Source organism: Rhipicephalus microplus, chromosome 3 (assembly GCF_043290135.1).
Source record: "Rhipicephalus microplus isolate Deutch F79 chromosome 3, USDA_Rmic, whole genome shotgun sequence".
Classification (NCBI taxonomy): Eukaryota; Metazoa; Arthropoda; class Arachnida; order Ixodida; family Ixodidae; genus Rhipicephalus; species Rhipicephalus microplus.
In genome coordinates this window covers 188,116,258-188,134,594 of record NC_134702.1, presented here as the reverse complement: position 1 = coordinate 188,134,594, position 18,337 = coordinate 188,116,258, and the positions used below count along the sequence as shown (strand labels likewise).

At 44.2% G+C, this 18,337-nt stretch overlaps 1 protein-coding gene across 2 annotated transcripts in view; it reads right to left on the bottom strand.

Moving 5' to 3' along the window:
- Positions 1–18,337, bottom strand: part of LOC119176263 (protein spinster homolog 3) — a 102,711-nt gene that overhangs the window by 54,260 nt on the left and 30,114 nt on the right. For both annotated transcript variants that reach the window (XM_075890642.1, XM_075890641.1), the window contains exons 2-4: positions 11,935–12,134; positions 7,768–7,919; positions 5,717–5,783 (exon numbers count right to left, since the gene is read on the bottom strand). In XM_075890642.1, coding sequence (XP_075746757.1) covers positions 5,717–5,783; positions 7,768–7,919; positions 11,935–12,134 — 419 coding nt within the window. The remainder of the gene's footprint in view (positions 1–5,716; positions 5,784–7,767; positions 7,920–11,934; positions 12,135–18,337) is intronic.

Below are 18,337 nucleotides of genomic sequence, written 5' to 3'. Positions count from 1 at the left end.
CCTTCCGAAGGCCGTTTTTCTCTGCGCGGCGGGCTGCTGTGATATTCGGTGGTGAGTACATTCTCTCTTGCTGGCTAATTGTCGGTAGAAATGAATATTGGCTATAACGAACTAATGGTTATAACGAAGTAATTACGACTCCCCCTTCAACTTCGTTATAATGAGGTTTGACTGTACTTGACTGTGAGTTTAACTATATTGATAATTCGTAGACAAGTGCTTCGAATGAGCGCCACGCTTGCTGCTTACACTGTCATCCTATTTTCCTGTTGATATGCGCAACCTTGTGTACCTATATGTCCTTCGAACGTGAGAATAAACCAGTTGCTAGTTGAGCGCTCGTGCTGTGTGCCTCCTCTTTGCTTTGTGTCTGTGTTTACCCCCGCGCTCCCAGTTCGCTGAACCAGCTGAACACTTTAACAGCATGGATGCGCGTATTGTCATTATATAATTTTGCCACTGTGCTCAGTCTAGACGGCCAATGCTAGTGATAGACTGAGCGGCCAACGCTAGCGCGTTCAGGTTAAAAAAATTAGTGGCTGCACTTGCGCGTGGCATATTTTTTACAAACCAAGACGCTTGTATAACGACGCTTGCAGCAACAAGCCCGCGCAACTGCGACCGATACAATAATGAGTGCGACACGTGAGCAAAACGCAGGCGCTCATCGGCACGCACACCAGCTCGGCACTCCGCGGCTTCGGGTAAGCGGTGACGCAGTGAAATGTCCCGCATGTTGGAACTTGCACAACCCTGTTTTTTATCCAGCGGTCGAGAAACCTGTCTTTCCCAGCAATGATGCGCGGTGGCTCAATCAGCAGGCCGGCGGTAATCGGAAGGCCTGTTCAGCTTTCCTGTACGGATTACTGCAGTTGTTATCCGTAGTCAACTAACAATTCGCATTCTATTTTCCACATATTTTGCATCAGTGTTTCGTGAAACAAGTTCTATTGTGTGTTTTCGCCGATGGTTCATTTAATTTCAATGGCCGGATCTGCTTGCTACCTTCGTTGCCAATATAGGATGCAGAAAAACGTTGCCCATTCAAATAATGTACGTCTTTCAGTAAGTCCAATTATGTGCCCGACTTTTTGTCGTTTCGTTACTGGAATGTTTTAAAATTGTAAAATAAAATGGTAAGTATGACAGTTCTTTGCTGGCAGTTGAATCTTGGTCCAACACGTGGCTATAGGACACACACTGCGGTGCGAATCGTAACTATAAACCGACTCGATCTATTTTGGGTAATGTTGTTCTTCTGCAGGTTGCAGCTCACATTTGTGAGCGTGTGCGTGAGAGCGACAAACCGACATACTTGTAGGCAACCATGCTTGCAACTATTCCGGTCAGTCATCAACGGAGTGCAATGTTTCTACTATATAGGCAACTTGCCTGAGTGCAGTCATGAATATTTGTTATTTACAAATACAAGACAGCATTTTATCACACAGTCGAACACAGTTATATCGAACCCACATATTCCGAATTTTCGGGTATGTTGAACTCGCAGAATATCCCCGTGAAATTCCTTTGTAAAAGTATATAAATTCGCACCTTCATATCAAACAATATTTTTACCCACCTTTAAATATATCGAATGCCGCGCGAGCTAGAAAGTGCGCTTCAGCACTACCTCCCCCTCCCCCCACCCCACCTTTGCGATCTCCGCGGCTCCGCACGCGAGTTGGAAGCCACCCAGCGACCGTTGCGCGGCACCACGCCTCCGCCAAAACCCGAAACGCTTGAAAAAAAGGTAAGGGCTCGGGGGCTCGGACTGTACAATCTCTAACTTGCAGAATGGCTTTTTTTTTTCGTATCTCTTTTTCTCTCTCATGCTTTCTCCGCGTACCCGTCGGCTTGGAGAGCAGGCACGAAGAAGTCGTCGTCCACCTTCTTTCGCCTTTTCTTTTATTTTTTGTTGCTGTTTTGCGAGCTTTGATCAGCCAACAACAGCTCACGCCTTTTGCTGTTGCCCTCGCAGGTGGCCATCCCCTCGCGAGTGCTTTGATGCTTCCACTGTCGCATTGCCTACGTACTACAGCATGTGCAGCATTTTTCTTTCACGTGTGTGGTGTGCAAAGCTGCTACCGACTCCTCGTGTCACTATGGCCAGCATCAAAAAACGCAAGATCCTTAACTTTGCGACGAATTTGAAGACCATTTTGCGTGCTGTGGCGGGCGAGAAATTTCCGACCGTCGCGGACGACTTCGGGATACTACGGAGCACTCCGAGTACCTTGTTGAAAAACAAGGCAGATATAAAAGTAAAGGCAGAGGAGCAGTGAATGTTGGAAGCCTGTCATGTGCATGCTTCTGCCCGAGGAAACGTAGAAAAGGAACTTTATGCCTAGTTTTTAAAAATGTGCACGAAGAACATTCCGGTGGATGGTCAGATATTGATCGCCAAGGCCAAATGGTTTGCCGCTGAACTCGGTGAAACCACTTCACCGACAACAGTGGGTGGCTTCAGTGATTTAAGCAGCACTACAACATTGTTGGCAAAACAAATTCTGGCAAAAGCAAAGCTGTCAGCAGCCAGGACATGCAGCAGTGGATGACGAAGGGAGTGGCTGGAAATCTCTGCATGGAGATTTTAAATGCCTGGCGAGACATGAAAACGGACACAGTGGTCAACTGATTCTGCAAGGCAGGTTTCGACACGGCGGAACTTGCCGAAGCCGGTGAAGACGATGACGAGCGCATAGACGACGCGTTCCGCGAGTTGTCGTCCCGCTTCCCAGCAGCAGTTCCACACGAAGTGTCTGTGGACAACTTTGTGGAAGCGCAATGCAATGTCCAGGCTGACAGCTCATGTGACGAGGAACATCATCCGGACGATACGCTGGCTACATGCACTTATTCTGCCGCTGAACTGTAGGGGCAGCGTTCGGCATCATTCGTCATTGTATCGGCCGCATAAAGAGAACTGGGCTGTCGCACCTGGACAGCCTTGATAAGATGGAGACTAGAGTCTTCAACATTTAAAAAACGAAGGAGCAGGCCAGGATTAGCGTTTTTTTTTCCCGCAAATAAATCATTTGGTTGCGGTGTATGTGCGGAATTAGTTGTCATTCCTGAATGCACCTATTGTAGGTGATGATCTGCTACAGGTAAGCTCTCGGGGCCCCTACTCTTCTTTATATCGATTTTTTTCCTATATCGGACTAATTCACGACCCCCTTCAAGTTTGATATATGCCTGTTCGACTGTATCTGTAATTGGAAATCTGTCTTATGTTTTCAACGCATACGTAGCTTACTTACTTTTTCTTATATGCAGCTTTTCTTCACTGCTATTTGTGCAAGACATTGGGCCTGGGACCACGCCTGCTAATGCGACCACCAGTGCGCTTCCTTTGACGGGACCCGGAGTGCATCATATGATCGTCATTGTTCATGAAATTTCATGTGGAAGCTTATAGTTTTTCGAAAGACATTTGAAGTTTTAAAATAAATATATATTGCTGCACCCCGTACTATCTGCCCCATCCTTATTTGTTTGATATCGTAGTTGCAGCAAGAAAGGCCAGTAATTAATGCATTGTACCTGGCAGGTTTAATGCTTCGGTACCAAGGTGTTCAATATGGGCACCATCTTATTTGCGTGTTCATGTGCAATGCCCGCGTAAACGTCCCTGTTGTAGTGCAAACACAGGACTCTTGACCAATCGCGTATAGCGAGAGCAAACGATCTAATGTGCAGCATAAGGCAATGCATGTCCGATGAATGTCCACTAATTTAAGTGATATTCCCAGGTACATCCAGTGGACCTACTGAATGGGCTAACTGCAGATCCATATTGTGTCTGAACGTACAGTTTTGCCACCCATAGGACGTTCGACGGATCGACAATTTGTTTGTGCGTAAGGGTCCTAAAGACGACCGCAGCACAGCAGGCCGATTTCTGGGGATCTTCCTCGAACGTACGAATGTGCAAAACTGGCACACCGGTCGATTTGCACCAAATTTTTGTGTCGCATTGGGTGATTGAATGATTGCAACAAACACACCACTTTCCTTGTAACATTTAAGTGGGTCACTGTGGTAGCCGTTCTAATGCAATTCTCAGCAGATTTTTTTGGCCCACCTCTGTGCTAGTGCCTGCACAATTCACATGTATGATTTACCAAGTTTTTGCACACACTACATGCTTTCATTCACATTTATAATAAGATTCCCCTAGCAACTAACGCCTCTCTCCACCCCACTCTGTGCTAATCTTTCTTTCGTCATTACTTAAAACATCTCCCCATCATGCAAGGCTTCGTTTCAGAAAAATGACTACATCCCCCTGAACTTCTTTATCAGTACAGGCTTGTGTTTTAAAGAAGCCAAAGTTAACAATATTCAGAAAATTTCATTGTGCAGACGTGGCCAAAATATAGAAAAGAGGCCTGAAATGATGTCCAAGTCACATGCTTATGCTTTTATTTTCGCTTCTGATAATGAACCATTCATAAAGTACTTACAGCATAAAGATGTCTAAGGAAAGGCACAATCAGACACAAAGAACACTGACTTCAAAATGATTTCTTTTTCATAAAAACTAATGAACATGAGCACACTATGAAACATGCTTTATTTCCCCAACATGTCGGCATTCTTGGCAGTTCTTAAATGAATCCCTACCAACTTGTCTCAAGCTCGATGACTTGCGAGTTAAAGGAGCATGACACTGAATTTCCAACACGAGATGTGGTATTCATTCAATTGCTTGGTATGCACGAGTTTCTTTTGCGAAGTATGAATGGCGTCCGTTTCGAAGAAGTTATTCTATTTCGAGCACTAAAAAGGTCCAAAGACTCAACGGCACGCTCCCGGCCATGAGACATCGACAGTATTTTGACATGTTCAGTGAGCTCCTAGGTCACACCTCATGCGCTGAGTGACGATGAGCAAGCAACGACGATGTTGACAATTTTAGTGTTGCCATCGCAGTGTCTGCATGTAGTACGATCTGGCAGCAACGCCTGGCTGTCTGGCAACGGCTTCATTTGCTTTGTTTTGCTTGTTTCGTGCAACCGTTTGCGTGAATCCTGCATTTCCGTTGTTCCGCTTTGGGTGATTTTACGTGGAGTTCTGAGCCTGAATGTGATTATTTGAAGCTATGGTAATTGCGAACAAGTAACAAGCGCGCAGCATTCATATGTCTTACCAGCCAGCGTGGCTTAAGCCTCGTTTCCATTACAGTATCACTATCGGCTGTGAATCACCACAATTTTATATTCCTTGGTGTTTTCATTGTCCTTGTGTACGATGATGACAGTGGTGATGACAATGGAGGTGACGAAGACATGCCTAAATACGTGCGAGCCGAGCAGATGAAATGTCACCTGACACTCGCATCACCATCTCGTGTGGCCCCATTACCAAATAGAGCGGTACCATGGGAGGTGACCACTTGGCAGCGTTGGTAGGCGGGCTGGTGGGCTTTGCACACATTTTAAATAAAGTTTGATACTGGTCATACTAATTGATACTATATACATTAATTCATCTCTGTGTTGTATTACTAGTACCGGGTCATTACTTGGGGATCGATAAAGACACGTTGATGCAAAAAACGCGACATGCGCCAAGTTGATGTCACTGCTCCTTTAAAGACCCTTCAACCCCCAAGTGATTTTTGAAAAACTAATGATCAGTCAAAAACTAGTTTAGTGTCTCTTTAAAAAACATAGCACAAAGGAACGCCATGACATCGAGAGATCCTCACCCTGAGGGCCCAGTACCATGCGCCCAGAGCCTCAGCCACAGAAGCACCAACAATGTAGCCCATGCCACTGCACAGAAAACCCACGTCAGCAGTGTTTGACAGAAAAAGAATGCATCTTTTATGCAGTTGTGGCATTCTGTCTGTCTGAATGTGAAGAGCAAATATAAGAGCAGCAAAGAGAAATGCCGTCGAACTTGGTTGACTGCTACTAGCAGCTGAATAGATCTGCACAATTCCTGAACCAGGTATTCTAACCTTCAATTCTTTTTTCAATACCAACACATTCATTAAAAAGGTACATATTAACGCTGCATAGATAATACAGAAAAGCAATGAGATAATTATAAAGAAAGAGTGCTCTTTCTCTCTAGTCATCCTGTCTCTTTTCCACATTGTTTATGTACTGATAATACATTCTTTATGGGTGCTCACCAACTCGTCCCAGCTACAGTTCTTACAAAGTTACTTATCCTTCTTTGATGCAGCAAGACACTCGGCCAACTTACATGGTCGCATATTTACATCACGCTATCTCTCTCATACCAGCGACACCCATCAACTCAAATACATGCATCCATTTATATGGCAAAACTTACTGACATTACAGAAGCCAGACAACAAATTCAGTTTTCACTTGCAGAGCAATCTGTGAATTACTTTGCACTCCAGCACACTATGTGAGTTCCTATTTGACCCAGTACTCCCCTTTCCCTATTTATTCCCCAAATCTTATTTTGGAATCATTTATTCAATACCTTTATACTTTCATTTTTGCCACTTAACATCTGCAACGCCCAACAGTGGTTGACACCCACCTTGATGGCTCACTTTCTCTATCCATCACTAAGGGTGAAAAACAAAGCAAAAAATTTGTGACAGTGAAAATAGATCTCATTGATTGTTAGTCAATCAATCACCTCACACTAAGGATCATCAAGTGTCAATCTGCTGGTAATCACATTTTTTTGCATCCAAAGGCTGATATGCCTTTCATAAAAAGCGTGGTTCACTTTAATCATTATGATAAGCCTACTAAGCTTATTAGCTCACGAGCTATTTAAGTAATGAATCCTTGGTAATTAGAGTAAGTCCAATGTATCATGTTAAGAGAAACGACCGCACAGAATAGGTGTGATGAACAAAGTATAGCATAACAAAAGGCCATCTACCCGTACTTCTATAATGTGTGATCTGTCACCGCAATTCCATTGCCCCTGACGGCATGCCTCAAATGAAACCTGTCATTTTATTTGTAAACAGCTATATTTTGTTATTGTTATTTAAAAAATTCACAAACACACACAACATATGCTTTTTTATTGACAAGGACTAGCAGACTTGCATCTCAATGATAGATTATGCTGCAGTCAGCAAAACACGCTTTGTGTCCTCATAAACTTCAATCTGGTGTGTTGCTTTCAATTACACAAATACTTGTATTCGGTACTCAAGTATGATGAGAATCCAGCTCTGCTTGGAGAAGCTGCGGCAAGCGCCAATTTCTACCTCTTGTTTCAAAATGATAACAGCTGACATGGCAGTGCCCAGCCTATATTGTGACTGTCGCTGAAGATCTGACGTTCCTGAGGTGTTCCACGACACTGACAAAACATATGCGAGGATCCAAATAACATTTTCATAGTATAACTGGAAGGAAATACTGCTGTAAGCAATAAACAAACTATTTTATTGAGTCCATGCCAATAAACAAAGTACACGAAATTTGGTCAAGCCATAATTGTCGCGAGTATTCGAATAAAAAACTGCACCAACACGACTTATGTCATATCGAACCTGTAGCCACGAAGTCCGAACAAAATCGGTTAAGCTTAAACTCAAGGACTAGCAAGAAACTGATAACGTTTCCTGAATTTCAAAGTGAAGTCAACCCCATGTTTCAAGAATTATTTTTGTATAGGCCACACACACCTCTAGAGTGGTACCCAGGCATTCTCTTGAAGTGCTTTCTCGAGAAACTATGGTGGCATTCCAGATTCACTACTCTAGACCGCTAAAGTGACTGCCTACTGAGAGAGGTCGGAGTCACTCACCTGCCTACGGGGATGGCAAAGTAGAAAGCAGCCAGCATGGTGCTTCTGCGGGGTCCCGAGAAGAGGTCCCCTATGACCGTTGGGGCCACAGTGGAGTAGCTCGCCTCACCAACGCCCACCAGGCCACGTAGCAGGGCAAACAGTGCAAACGTCTGCAAATTCACGGCAACACGTCATGCAGCCAATGCAAGTAGGGCTAGTCACTCCGGTGCCCCTCGCAATCAGTGGCAACATGTACACTTCCCATGGACCTTAACAACACACCGAATGTAAAATTGCAGGAGAGAGATCTGTTATGTGCACAGTAGACAATAAACAAACATGCAGGCCTTCTGTTAACTAATCAAAATATGCACAGAGACTTGCTTGATTCATTTAGGCTATTTGGCATGGCCTTCACCGACAGCAGCTTTTATAAAAGGAGGCCAGTTGAATCATTACAGCACACTTGTAATGAAGCAAACCAGGAGACTTCCCATGTTCTGTCAACGTGTCCGACGTATACTTTGTACAGACTACATCATATTCAGAGGGACAAAAAATTATACACTTCAGTAACTGGCCTTGAGATATGGCCTCTTACACACATTAAGTAATTAAATAACACACATTAAGTAGGACACATTAAGTAATTGTGTCTTGTGTGAAGATTATTTTGTGTGTCTGTACATAAACTCACCAACATTTTGGCAGTGTACGCATATTTAAAGTATTTTTTTTTCATCAATGCAAGTAATACGAGTTCTGTCCTGCATGAACTGTACATTTCTTTATTTTTTTTCAGTATCCACTAGTGTGATCTCCTAAAGTGATTTTCATACCTTAGAGCTCATTCAGACTCGCTCTTGGAACATACTCTGCCCTCGGGACTTACTCAAACCCACACCCAGTGGCGTTTTCCTCGACTGAATTCACTCAGACTCATTTAAAATTTTTCCAGATCGGACTCACACAAACTCAGACTCGTGGGTCTACATGAGTTGGAGTCAGTAGACTCATGAGCCCGCTAGCCTATTATTAGCAGTTTCGTCCTAGGTGTCAATGCTTTTGAACACAAACTCCTCGCACGATCGGTGCAATATTCGGTGCATTTGATCTCGTATTTTTAAATATGAGTTATCAGTGGTTGCAATTTACCAATGTCATTTTTATAGAAAGTGATGAGTGACATAGAATGTTTTTAACACGGCCTTCCTTTGAAAGTGTTATGTCCGGTGTTGTCATCAGCCCATAGACGTACGCGTTGGTCACGGTAGTCCAAAAAGCTCAGACAGCCTCGAACGGTCAAAAACAAGTTTATTCCTATTCGGATGGAGGCGGCGGCCGAACTGCCGGGGGAAACGACGGTGGCTCGTTTCCGCCGAGCGGGGGAAGGGGAGGAGTCAACATCTAGAAGCAGTTTCAGCAACCGATCCTTCGCGGGTTCAAAGGCTCGCTCGTGACACAGGGGTGCTTGGAACACAACATCTCCTCCCTCCTTAGCTTGTCGCTTGGAAGCGATCTGGGGGCCGCCGTGGGTGCGTGGACGCTCTGAACGCACTAGGAAGACAAGCCTCCGCTCGCTGGGTGTCGTTTCTCTTGTGTTCAGGGCCGGCGGGCGGCGGCGCCGATTCATCTGGTGCGAGATGCCAGGCTAAGTGGAACGAAGCTTCCGTCGAGGTGGCTGCTTGAATGGGAGGTTCTCTTGGCAAATTACCTGAACGGCGTAGCTGATTAAGGTGGCGGCGTGTGGCCTTTCCACCAATGTCGACGAGCCATGACCGCAAACCTATGCGTTTGAGTGCCGTCGCTTCAACCCAGCCGGGCTTTCTGTGGAACTGGCGGGCGTATATGCGCTGTCCACTTTCAATTCTCCTGCTATGCGGGAGCTTTTCTTCCTCCGACGATGCTTTCGATGAGGGCTCCGGGAAAATTGCTGTCAGCTGGGTTCTCATTTCTCGTCCGAACATCAATTTCACTGGCGTTTGATCAGCAGTGCTTTGAACAGTCTTGTGCTGTCTGAAGAGAAAGCGCGCAATGCGGCATTGCATTGTCCCAGTCTGGTCTTTAGTAAGGGCGCGCTTTAGCTCAGCCACGTAGCGCTCGGCTTGTCCGTTCGTAGCCGGGTGGTAAGGAGCTGATGTAACAGATGAGACGCCGTTGTCACTGTAAAACTTGAGAATCTCCGTGGACACAAACGGAGTGCCGTTGTCCGAGACCACCTTGCGCGGTAGGCCAAACGTTGCAAACAACGACCGCAGAGTGTCGATAACTGCTGCTGATGTCGTTGTAGCCGTTTGTTTTACCTCCAGCCACTTGGTGTATGCGTCTACAACCACCAGGAACGAACACCCTTCGATAGCTCCAGCAAAATCAATGTGCAGGGTGTGCCAAGGCGTGTCTGGTCTTTCCCATTCAGGAATAGGAGCTCTTGGCGGGCTTCTGTGGTTGCATTGGCAAGGCTGACAATCGTGAACTGTAACGGCGTTTAAGTCATATAGTGCCGATGACGTTAGTGCTGTTCGGCTTGTATCTTGCGTCTGGCCCTCCTGTGCGTCGACATTGTTGTTCCGTTGCACTGAAGTCTTCGGTCCGAGCTGTTTGCGCTTCAAGATACATGCCCTTTCAATGTGTCCCAGTTTTTGGCAAAAATTGCAGGTTGCTGTCTTGTATCGACATACCTGGGGATCGTGCATGTCGTCGCATCGCCAACAGCGCTGTGTCTTTCTGCTTGATTTCGCCTTAGATGTGGAATGACCTGACTGCTGACTGGTGTGATGCAACGGCTCGAAGTTCCGTCGAATATCCCTCTGCTGGTGACCGGGGCTCTCCGCTCGTTGGGCGATGTCGTAGGCTTTGGAGAAGGTGAGACCCGTCTCCGCGAACAGGCGTTGTTGTAGGCCTGCGTCACGCAGTCCGCACACAAAACGGTCACGCAACATAACGTCCAAGGGGAGCATAGTGGTGTTAGCAGGTGTGGCAGTCGATCCTCCCTCCTGCGCAGTAGCTGCAGTTGTCGCGGTCAACGTACCGAAATTGCAGTCAGCAGCGGGCTTTTTGAGAGCCGCTACGTATTCGGCCACTTTTTCACCTTCCAGTTGGTCTCGCCGTTGGAAGCGGGCTCGACAGTAGACCTCCGATGGCCTTGGGTCATAGTGCTCTTGTAGCGCTGCTACGATGTCGTCGTAGTCAACGGCTGCTGGAGTGCGTGGCTGAATCAGGGCACAGACTGCGTCGTATGTCTGCTCCCCACACAGCCTTAGCAGGTTGGCCCTCTTCATTGCTGCATCAGTGATGTTGTTAGCCTCGAAGTAAAATTGCAGGCATCCAAACCACGATGACCATGATGGGCCGTTGAATTCGGGTAGCCGATTTGGGAGCCTGTGCGTAGCCATAGCTTGTAGCTTGTCAATATCGTTGCGTAGCGTTGGTCCAAATCCCATCCTCGTCGCCACTGTTATGTCCGGTGTTGTCGTCGGCCCATAGACATACGCGTTGGTCGCGGTAGTCCAAAAAGCTCAGACAGCCTCGAACGGTCAAAAACAAGTTTATTCCTATTCGGATGGAGGCGGCGGCCGAACTGCCGGGGGAAACGACGGTGGCTCGTTTCCGCCGAGCGGGGGAAGGGGAGGAGTCAACATCTGGAAGCAGTTTCAGCAACCGGTCCTTCGCGGGTTCAAAGGCTCGCTCGTGACACAGGGGTGCTTGGAACACAACAGAAAGCGAATGGGGAAAGGGTCAAGCCACCACCCTCTTGCGAAACTCATGCATCTGTTCTATTATTATTGGGATAGCACATGAAACCTGTTCACGTGCAAGCAGACATATTTATTATAAACATGAGCTGCCATAAGGCTGATAGCAATGCTGAAATAGACTAGATGGGACGAGAGGTCAGCAAAACTATGTAGAGCTCACTCAGACTCAATCATAATATATGCATCACCATTAGGGTGCACTTGGACTTCCACTCATCAAAGCTTTCCTCAACCGAACTCACTCGGACTCAGATTCACCAAAATATTACTCACCCAGACTCACTCAATTTCAGACTTGCGGCTCGATCTGAATCTGAATGAGTCGTTTCATAAGCGAGTTTGCGACTTATGACCTCACTTATATAAAAGTGAAGTTGCGAAACAAAACTTGACCCCCATGCTGAATCAAATGCAGCTGTATTGACCCCACCTTTGGTGGCATGGAACCGAGAAGCGTGGTGGCGCTCCAGAAGAAGACCCCCGCAGCCATGATGGCACGACGACTGTGACGATCACCCAGGTAGCCAAACACAGGTGCCGTTATCATGTATGTTATCACAAACACGGTCTGCAGCAGCCCCCCTTGGGAGTTCTTCAGCGTGTAGTAATCAATCACCTTGTCCAGCACCCCTGCGAACCACAACAGAAGACACAACATGACCTCTAGATGTCAAGAATGTTACGACACAACCTAATGGAATGTTGCCACAAAGAGGTGGAAAGAAAATAGGTGTAAGGGGCATCATAGTAGCAAGATTTAGTGCTACTATGTATTTAGCATGCATAATGATGTAAGGGCACAGGATTTTTGCTTAAAGAATGTGTTCAAACCTTCTTCTCATGTGCACTCTGCAAACTCCAGCCTTTTTACACACTACTAAAACTTGCTCATGTATGCCCGTCATATGATCAAAATATATCCAGGGATGCATTAAAGTGTGATGCACTGTAGCATCAATTATGCACTTTCGACGTGCTCTCCAAGTAACAAAAGTTTGCTTTGAAGCAATGTACACATGGTGTGCCCATAAGTAAAGTGTAAAGCTAAGCAAACATTAAAAAAGATGCGAAATTTTTAAGCACACCGGAAATAAATTTGCACCCGTCGGTAGGCAGAACAGCTCAACAATTGCACATTCATTAAACCAAATATGGAGCAAACATTTCTGAGCGCCGATACGTACAGATCACTGGAATATCTCATGATGTGCCTGCTATATGAGGTGAACACGAGTGCTGCACTTAAGAGAGCAACAATCAAGTAGCTTGAGATGTTCGAATATGGGGCTAAGGTTTAAAGGGAACTGGTTAAGATTGATAAATTGTGCTTGGAGAACTTTATCATTGTGAATATCACCATCATCAGTTTATTAATAAAGGAGAAAATGAAGGCCCAAGTGTCCCAGTTATATACTACATCGAAATTTTTGTGCGTAACGCCATAGATTTTGAAGTCTATTTTCGTATTTTGGTGACATTTTCTTGAGAAAATGTACAGAGCCTTGCAATTTATTGCTAAGTTTATGGCCCCCTCCAAGAACAATGTACTTCGTTTTTACCGATTAGGAACTACACAGAACCCAGTATATGCAGTCAAAATCTACCACGTCGTGGCATTTGGTACGGGAATTTCAATGTGACTTCCCCACTCGTACTCTCTTTTGCATATTTGCTCACTTGACATGGCTCTTCTTGCAGCAAGCATGGTGATTTTGAAACTGTAAAACAGTAATTTACTATTAGGAGTAAAATCCTTTTTATTTAGTTCTCTTTAGAATAAAATTGAAGCAGAGTAAAAGTTATCACATTGAATTTAAAAAGGCATAGCCTGTAGAGTAAGTTGTGCTGTCCAGTTATAAACTAGCCACATACTTACAAAAGACTCACAATATATTTACAATGATAAACCAACCCTACTCACAGGTAAAAGGCAAAACGCATGGAAAATAAATATAAACAACACAAGTACAGAAAGAAAAAAAGCAAAACTTGCTATGGTAAGTCACAGTTTTATTCCACTTGACAGATAGCGCAATAAGCAAAACTTTTGCTGTTGACAGTTTAACCATGTGGAATTTTCAGCGAACTAACAATGCGATGAATAGTCTATACAAAATTAGCAACCGAAGATTTTTTCCGGTACAAAAGTGCATGCAAGTTGCCTATCAATGCTTTTATAAAAACATTTTAAGAAAAGAGACAAAATACTTCTGCAACTATGTTGTCAAAAACAACAAAAAAATGTTCTCAAAGATCATGTGAGACACAAAAGAAAGCTGCATGCCACTGCTACCATGAATGAACACTTTCATGCTACCATGAAAGTGTTCCTGCCATGAATGCAAAAAATCAAGTGAACTGCACCATATATGTTACACTTCGCATCGCGGGAACGAAATGGGGCGGCACATCAGCGTCTCTACTCCCTGTCTATTGTGCATTAATCCGACAGAAAATTGCCTACTCTGTGCCAGTTCTCCACAACATCTCTCTCATCGTCACTACACCGACTTCAGCTGTTACAAGCACGAAGCTTACGAAGCTGTCTGGGGGTTCCACAGGCAACATCAAGTTCTCTGACATTGGCAAAGGAAAGAGAACCCAACTTTATAGTAATTAAAAATGCGGAGACATGTTGGCATCTCTTTCGAATAGTCACGCAACACCCTTCACATCCACTCATATCCAACGTAGTCAACCGTGCCGGAGCGCAAATACACCATGTGTACCAACAGTACGTTTCCTGGCTTCCTGTGTTGACACAATGGCCACTGGACCAAAACTACCCGCCATGGCTGTTTGAGCTACCAATTATTGAAACGTGAATAGAAGGACTTTGCAGCAAACATGAAGTGCCAATCGTTGCCGCACAGCAGTTGGCATCACATCATCTGTTTCACAGGTACCAAGGATACACTCACGTGTACACTGACGGCTCCGTCATTAAAGAGACAGCGACATCAGCATTTATAATTCCGAAATCGCACGAGAAATATGCATGTCGGTTGGGCCATTTCTCATCCTCAACAATGTCAGCGCTCGTAGCGATTTCGATAGCCATAAGCTTTATTAAACTGTCAACGACACCAAGAAAATGGGTGGTATATACAGACTCTCTGGCAGCACTCGCATGTGTGGAAAATGCCACTTCAAGGCACATTAATGTGCGTACACTATACTAAAAGAGTTTTCAGAAGCTACGAAGTACAATCATTGAGCGGCATTTCAGTGGGTTCCCAATCACTGCGGAATTAATGGAAATGAAATGGCAGATGAGTTGGTGAAAACGACTCATAATTCCACGCAAAGGTGCCTCATTCAGGTATCTCAATATGATGTAAATAAAATTTTAAGAACAACAAAACGTGAAGTATGCCTGTCTACCTGGTTCCCAGACAAAACAAAGGAATTGATCCTATACTCTGTTGATACTAATCTTGATGCCAATTAGACCACCAATTAGACCAATTAGACTGTGACCTCCCAAGACGTATAGGCACACTCATACATCGCCTACGACTCGGAACTGCTTACACAAAGCCCTTTCTACTTCCTATTCAGCGTGCAACATTGTCAGCATGTTTACGCGGCTACGACGATGAGGATATCTGTCACCTCTTGCTCGACTGTCTGAAACACAACACACACCAAAGGTGACTAGAACAGGAACTTTATAAGTTAGATCCCGAGCAGCCATTTGCTTTGAATAATATACTAGGTCCATGACCATCCAAAACAAATGGCAAAGCAATGAAGGTGCTGCAACACTTCTTCGAAAAAACGAAGACTTGTGACAACTACTGAGCGGACAAAAGTTAAAAGTGAGCGTGACGTCTATGTGTTTCTTCTGCCCATAGGAGAACCTTTGCTCTCACCCATGTAGGACTGTATATATGTATATATGCTATTGTTTTTTATATTATTTTTTTTTATTTATAGCAATCGAGTGGAAAGGGATAGCCATCACCAAGTAACGGTGACAAAAACTTCTTTGTTTATTTTCTATTTCAATAAAAAAAAGAATACATCTAAGGTTGTCAAAGTAGTGTTGTGGTTAAATTGCTCAACTGCTGACATAAAAGGGACGAGTTCAATCTCCACCGCGACAGTCACATTTTAATCAGAGGCGAAATGCTAGAAGCCCATATACTTTGCAATGTCAGTGCACACTGAAAAACTCACTGAAAAACTCACACTGAAGGTGTTCAAAGCTATTCAGAGCCCTCTGCTACGGGGTGCCCCTCGTTCATAATTATTGCGACCTTTGCATGTGAAACCAATAAAATTATTACTATAGTCATGCACCTAGAACGATCCACATTGAAAACGCCAACAGCATTTTGACACAAAGTGTGACTTTACAAGTCCTTCTTAAGCCAGCATATAGAAGAAACAGGGGTGGAAGCGGGCTTCAGTCTTTTGGAGCAGCTTTGAAGCCATAAAGGGGGCATTTCGAGGCACCAAAAGGCATGTTTTGGAGCATGAAAATTTACTTAATCACATCACTGTTAATTGGAATTTTTGTTTTCTCTTTGCTTTTTCATCAACACAAAAAATTTCAGTGGTTTTTACAATGCTGATCAAGTGACGAGACTTACCCCAAATTTATATATATATATATATATATATATATATATATATATATATATATATATATATATATATATATATATATATATATATATATATATATTGAACCATACAAGATCAAAGCTGAAAGCCCAGTAACTCAAAGAAAAAACATAAGTGGCGCTCTGAATAGCTACTTAGACGAATAAAAAAATTCAATGTTAAAACGTGGCAATGTACAAATTGTGATTAAAACACTGCATCTAACATGAACAGCAACTCAAAACTAGAGATAAACTAATATAATAAAAATTATTTTCATACTGAACCATTAGGGCTATATAAAAATAAATGTAAAAAGAAAAAGAGTTATGTTCCGCTAATTGAAGTGCCACAGCCGACATGAGAACCACGAAGAAATTTACTTGAGAAGCAGGGACTGCTGGCGAGTTCGTGATTCATCTTAACTGAGTAGCGCAGAAAAATTCGGAGTACAAAAGGTGTCTTCCTTTCGTACTTCAAATTTGTTCGCGCAACTCAGTTAAGAAATTTAGATGGGCTCGCCGTGCCACTGCTAGGCAATTAAGTGATTTTTTTTATTAGGATAAAAACTACATGGACACTCGACGGGTTTTCGCTCTTGCTGCCTTGTTTCGCATAAAACTACAAGTTGGTAACATTTTCCGCGCATCATACGTTCTACCCACGCATAAAGTGCACAAGATGGTGTGGTGAGCGCTGCTCAAGCAGACATTAAATGAGGCGGTCGATCTCGGTCACTCGAAGGGCGCACACGATACTATCCAACCTACCATCGAATGCTCAAGCAGAGATGAAACACGCCATACGTCTTGAACGAGCATGAAAAAAATTGGCCTGAATCTGCACGTTACACTGCAAATGTCGTCGAACGACGATAGTATTGCGTCTGGAGAGAGTGAACAAAACGTTTAGTTGATTTTCTGCTGAAGAAAATCGGTGAATGATATTCTGGAGGCGCTGCGTTAGAGCGCGCCGAGCGTGTAGCGGAAGCGAACGAGTGCATCGAGGATGGATGGATGGATAGATATGACTGTACCCTTTAGATCGGGCAGTGGCTAGCGCCACCAAGCCGTAATACTTAATGAACCAAAAACTAGATTTATTTATTTTTCTTTAAAAGCGAGTTTGAGGATTCGTATTTTGCAGTTAAGAGTTTAATTTTCACTCGTGCCTTGACTTTAGCCACCAATCAGATAACCTCCTTCTAGTTAAGTCTACCCGCTTAAAGTCTATTTTGCCCTCCCGGTCCCTAAACCCCAGTGCTTTGAAAAACTCTGCGCCATCATCCTGAACTATAGGGTGAAGCCCTTTACAGAACATTATCAAGTGTTCGGCAGTTTCTTCTTCCTCTCCACACGCACTGCATACTGTGTCTACCTCTTCGTATTTGGCCCGATATGTCTTGGTTCGCAGTACTCCCGTCCTGGCCTCAAACAGTAGAGAACTACCCCGAGTATTATCACAGATCCTTTCCTTGGCAATTTCCTGCTTAAAAGTTCGATAGATCTCTAGTGCAGACTTTTTAATCATGCCCATTCTCCACATGTCAGCCTCCGTTTCCTTCGCTTTCTTCTTAACTAATAGTTCTTTTTGGTTTGGCCACCTGCTGTTTTCTAAGTATTTACCAGTCAATTTCCTGGTTCAGTTCCTCCATTTTGTATCGACATTCTTCATGTACAAGTAGCTGGAAACCTTCCTAGCCCAACGCTCCTCCCCCATTTCTCTCAATCGCTTCTCAAATTTTGTCTTGCTCCTAGATTCCCTGCCCCCAAATGATGTCCATCCCATATCACCTTGTACTCCCTGATTTGGTGTATTCCCGTGAGCTCCTAAAGCAAGCCTACCTATTCCACGTTGCTTAATTTCTAATCTTGCTTGAACTTCTGATCTCATGCACATGACCGCATTGCCAAACGTCAGCCCAGGAACCATGACCCCTTTCCATATTCCTCTCACAACATCATACCTATTGTAATTCCACAGTGCCCTATTTTTCATCACTGCTGCATTCCTGTTACCTTTAGTCGTCACGTATATTTCGTGTTCCCTCAGGTACTGGGTCCCATTGCTTATCCATATGCCCAGATATTTGTATTTATCTGTTATCTCTAGCGTGACGTCCTGTATTCTAAGCTCACTACGTTCGTTGTCATTAAAAATCATGACTGCTGATTTTTCCTTACTGAATCTAAAATCTAACCTATCTCCCTCATTACGGCAAA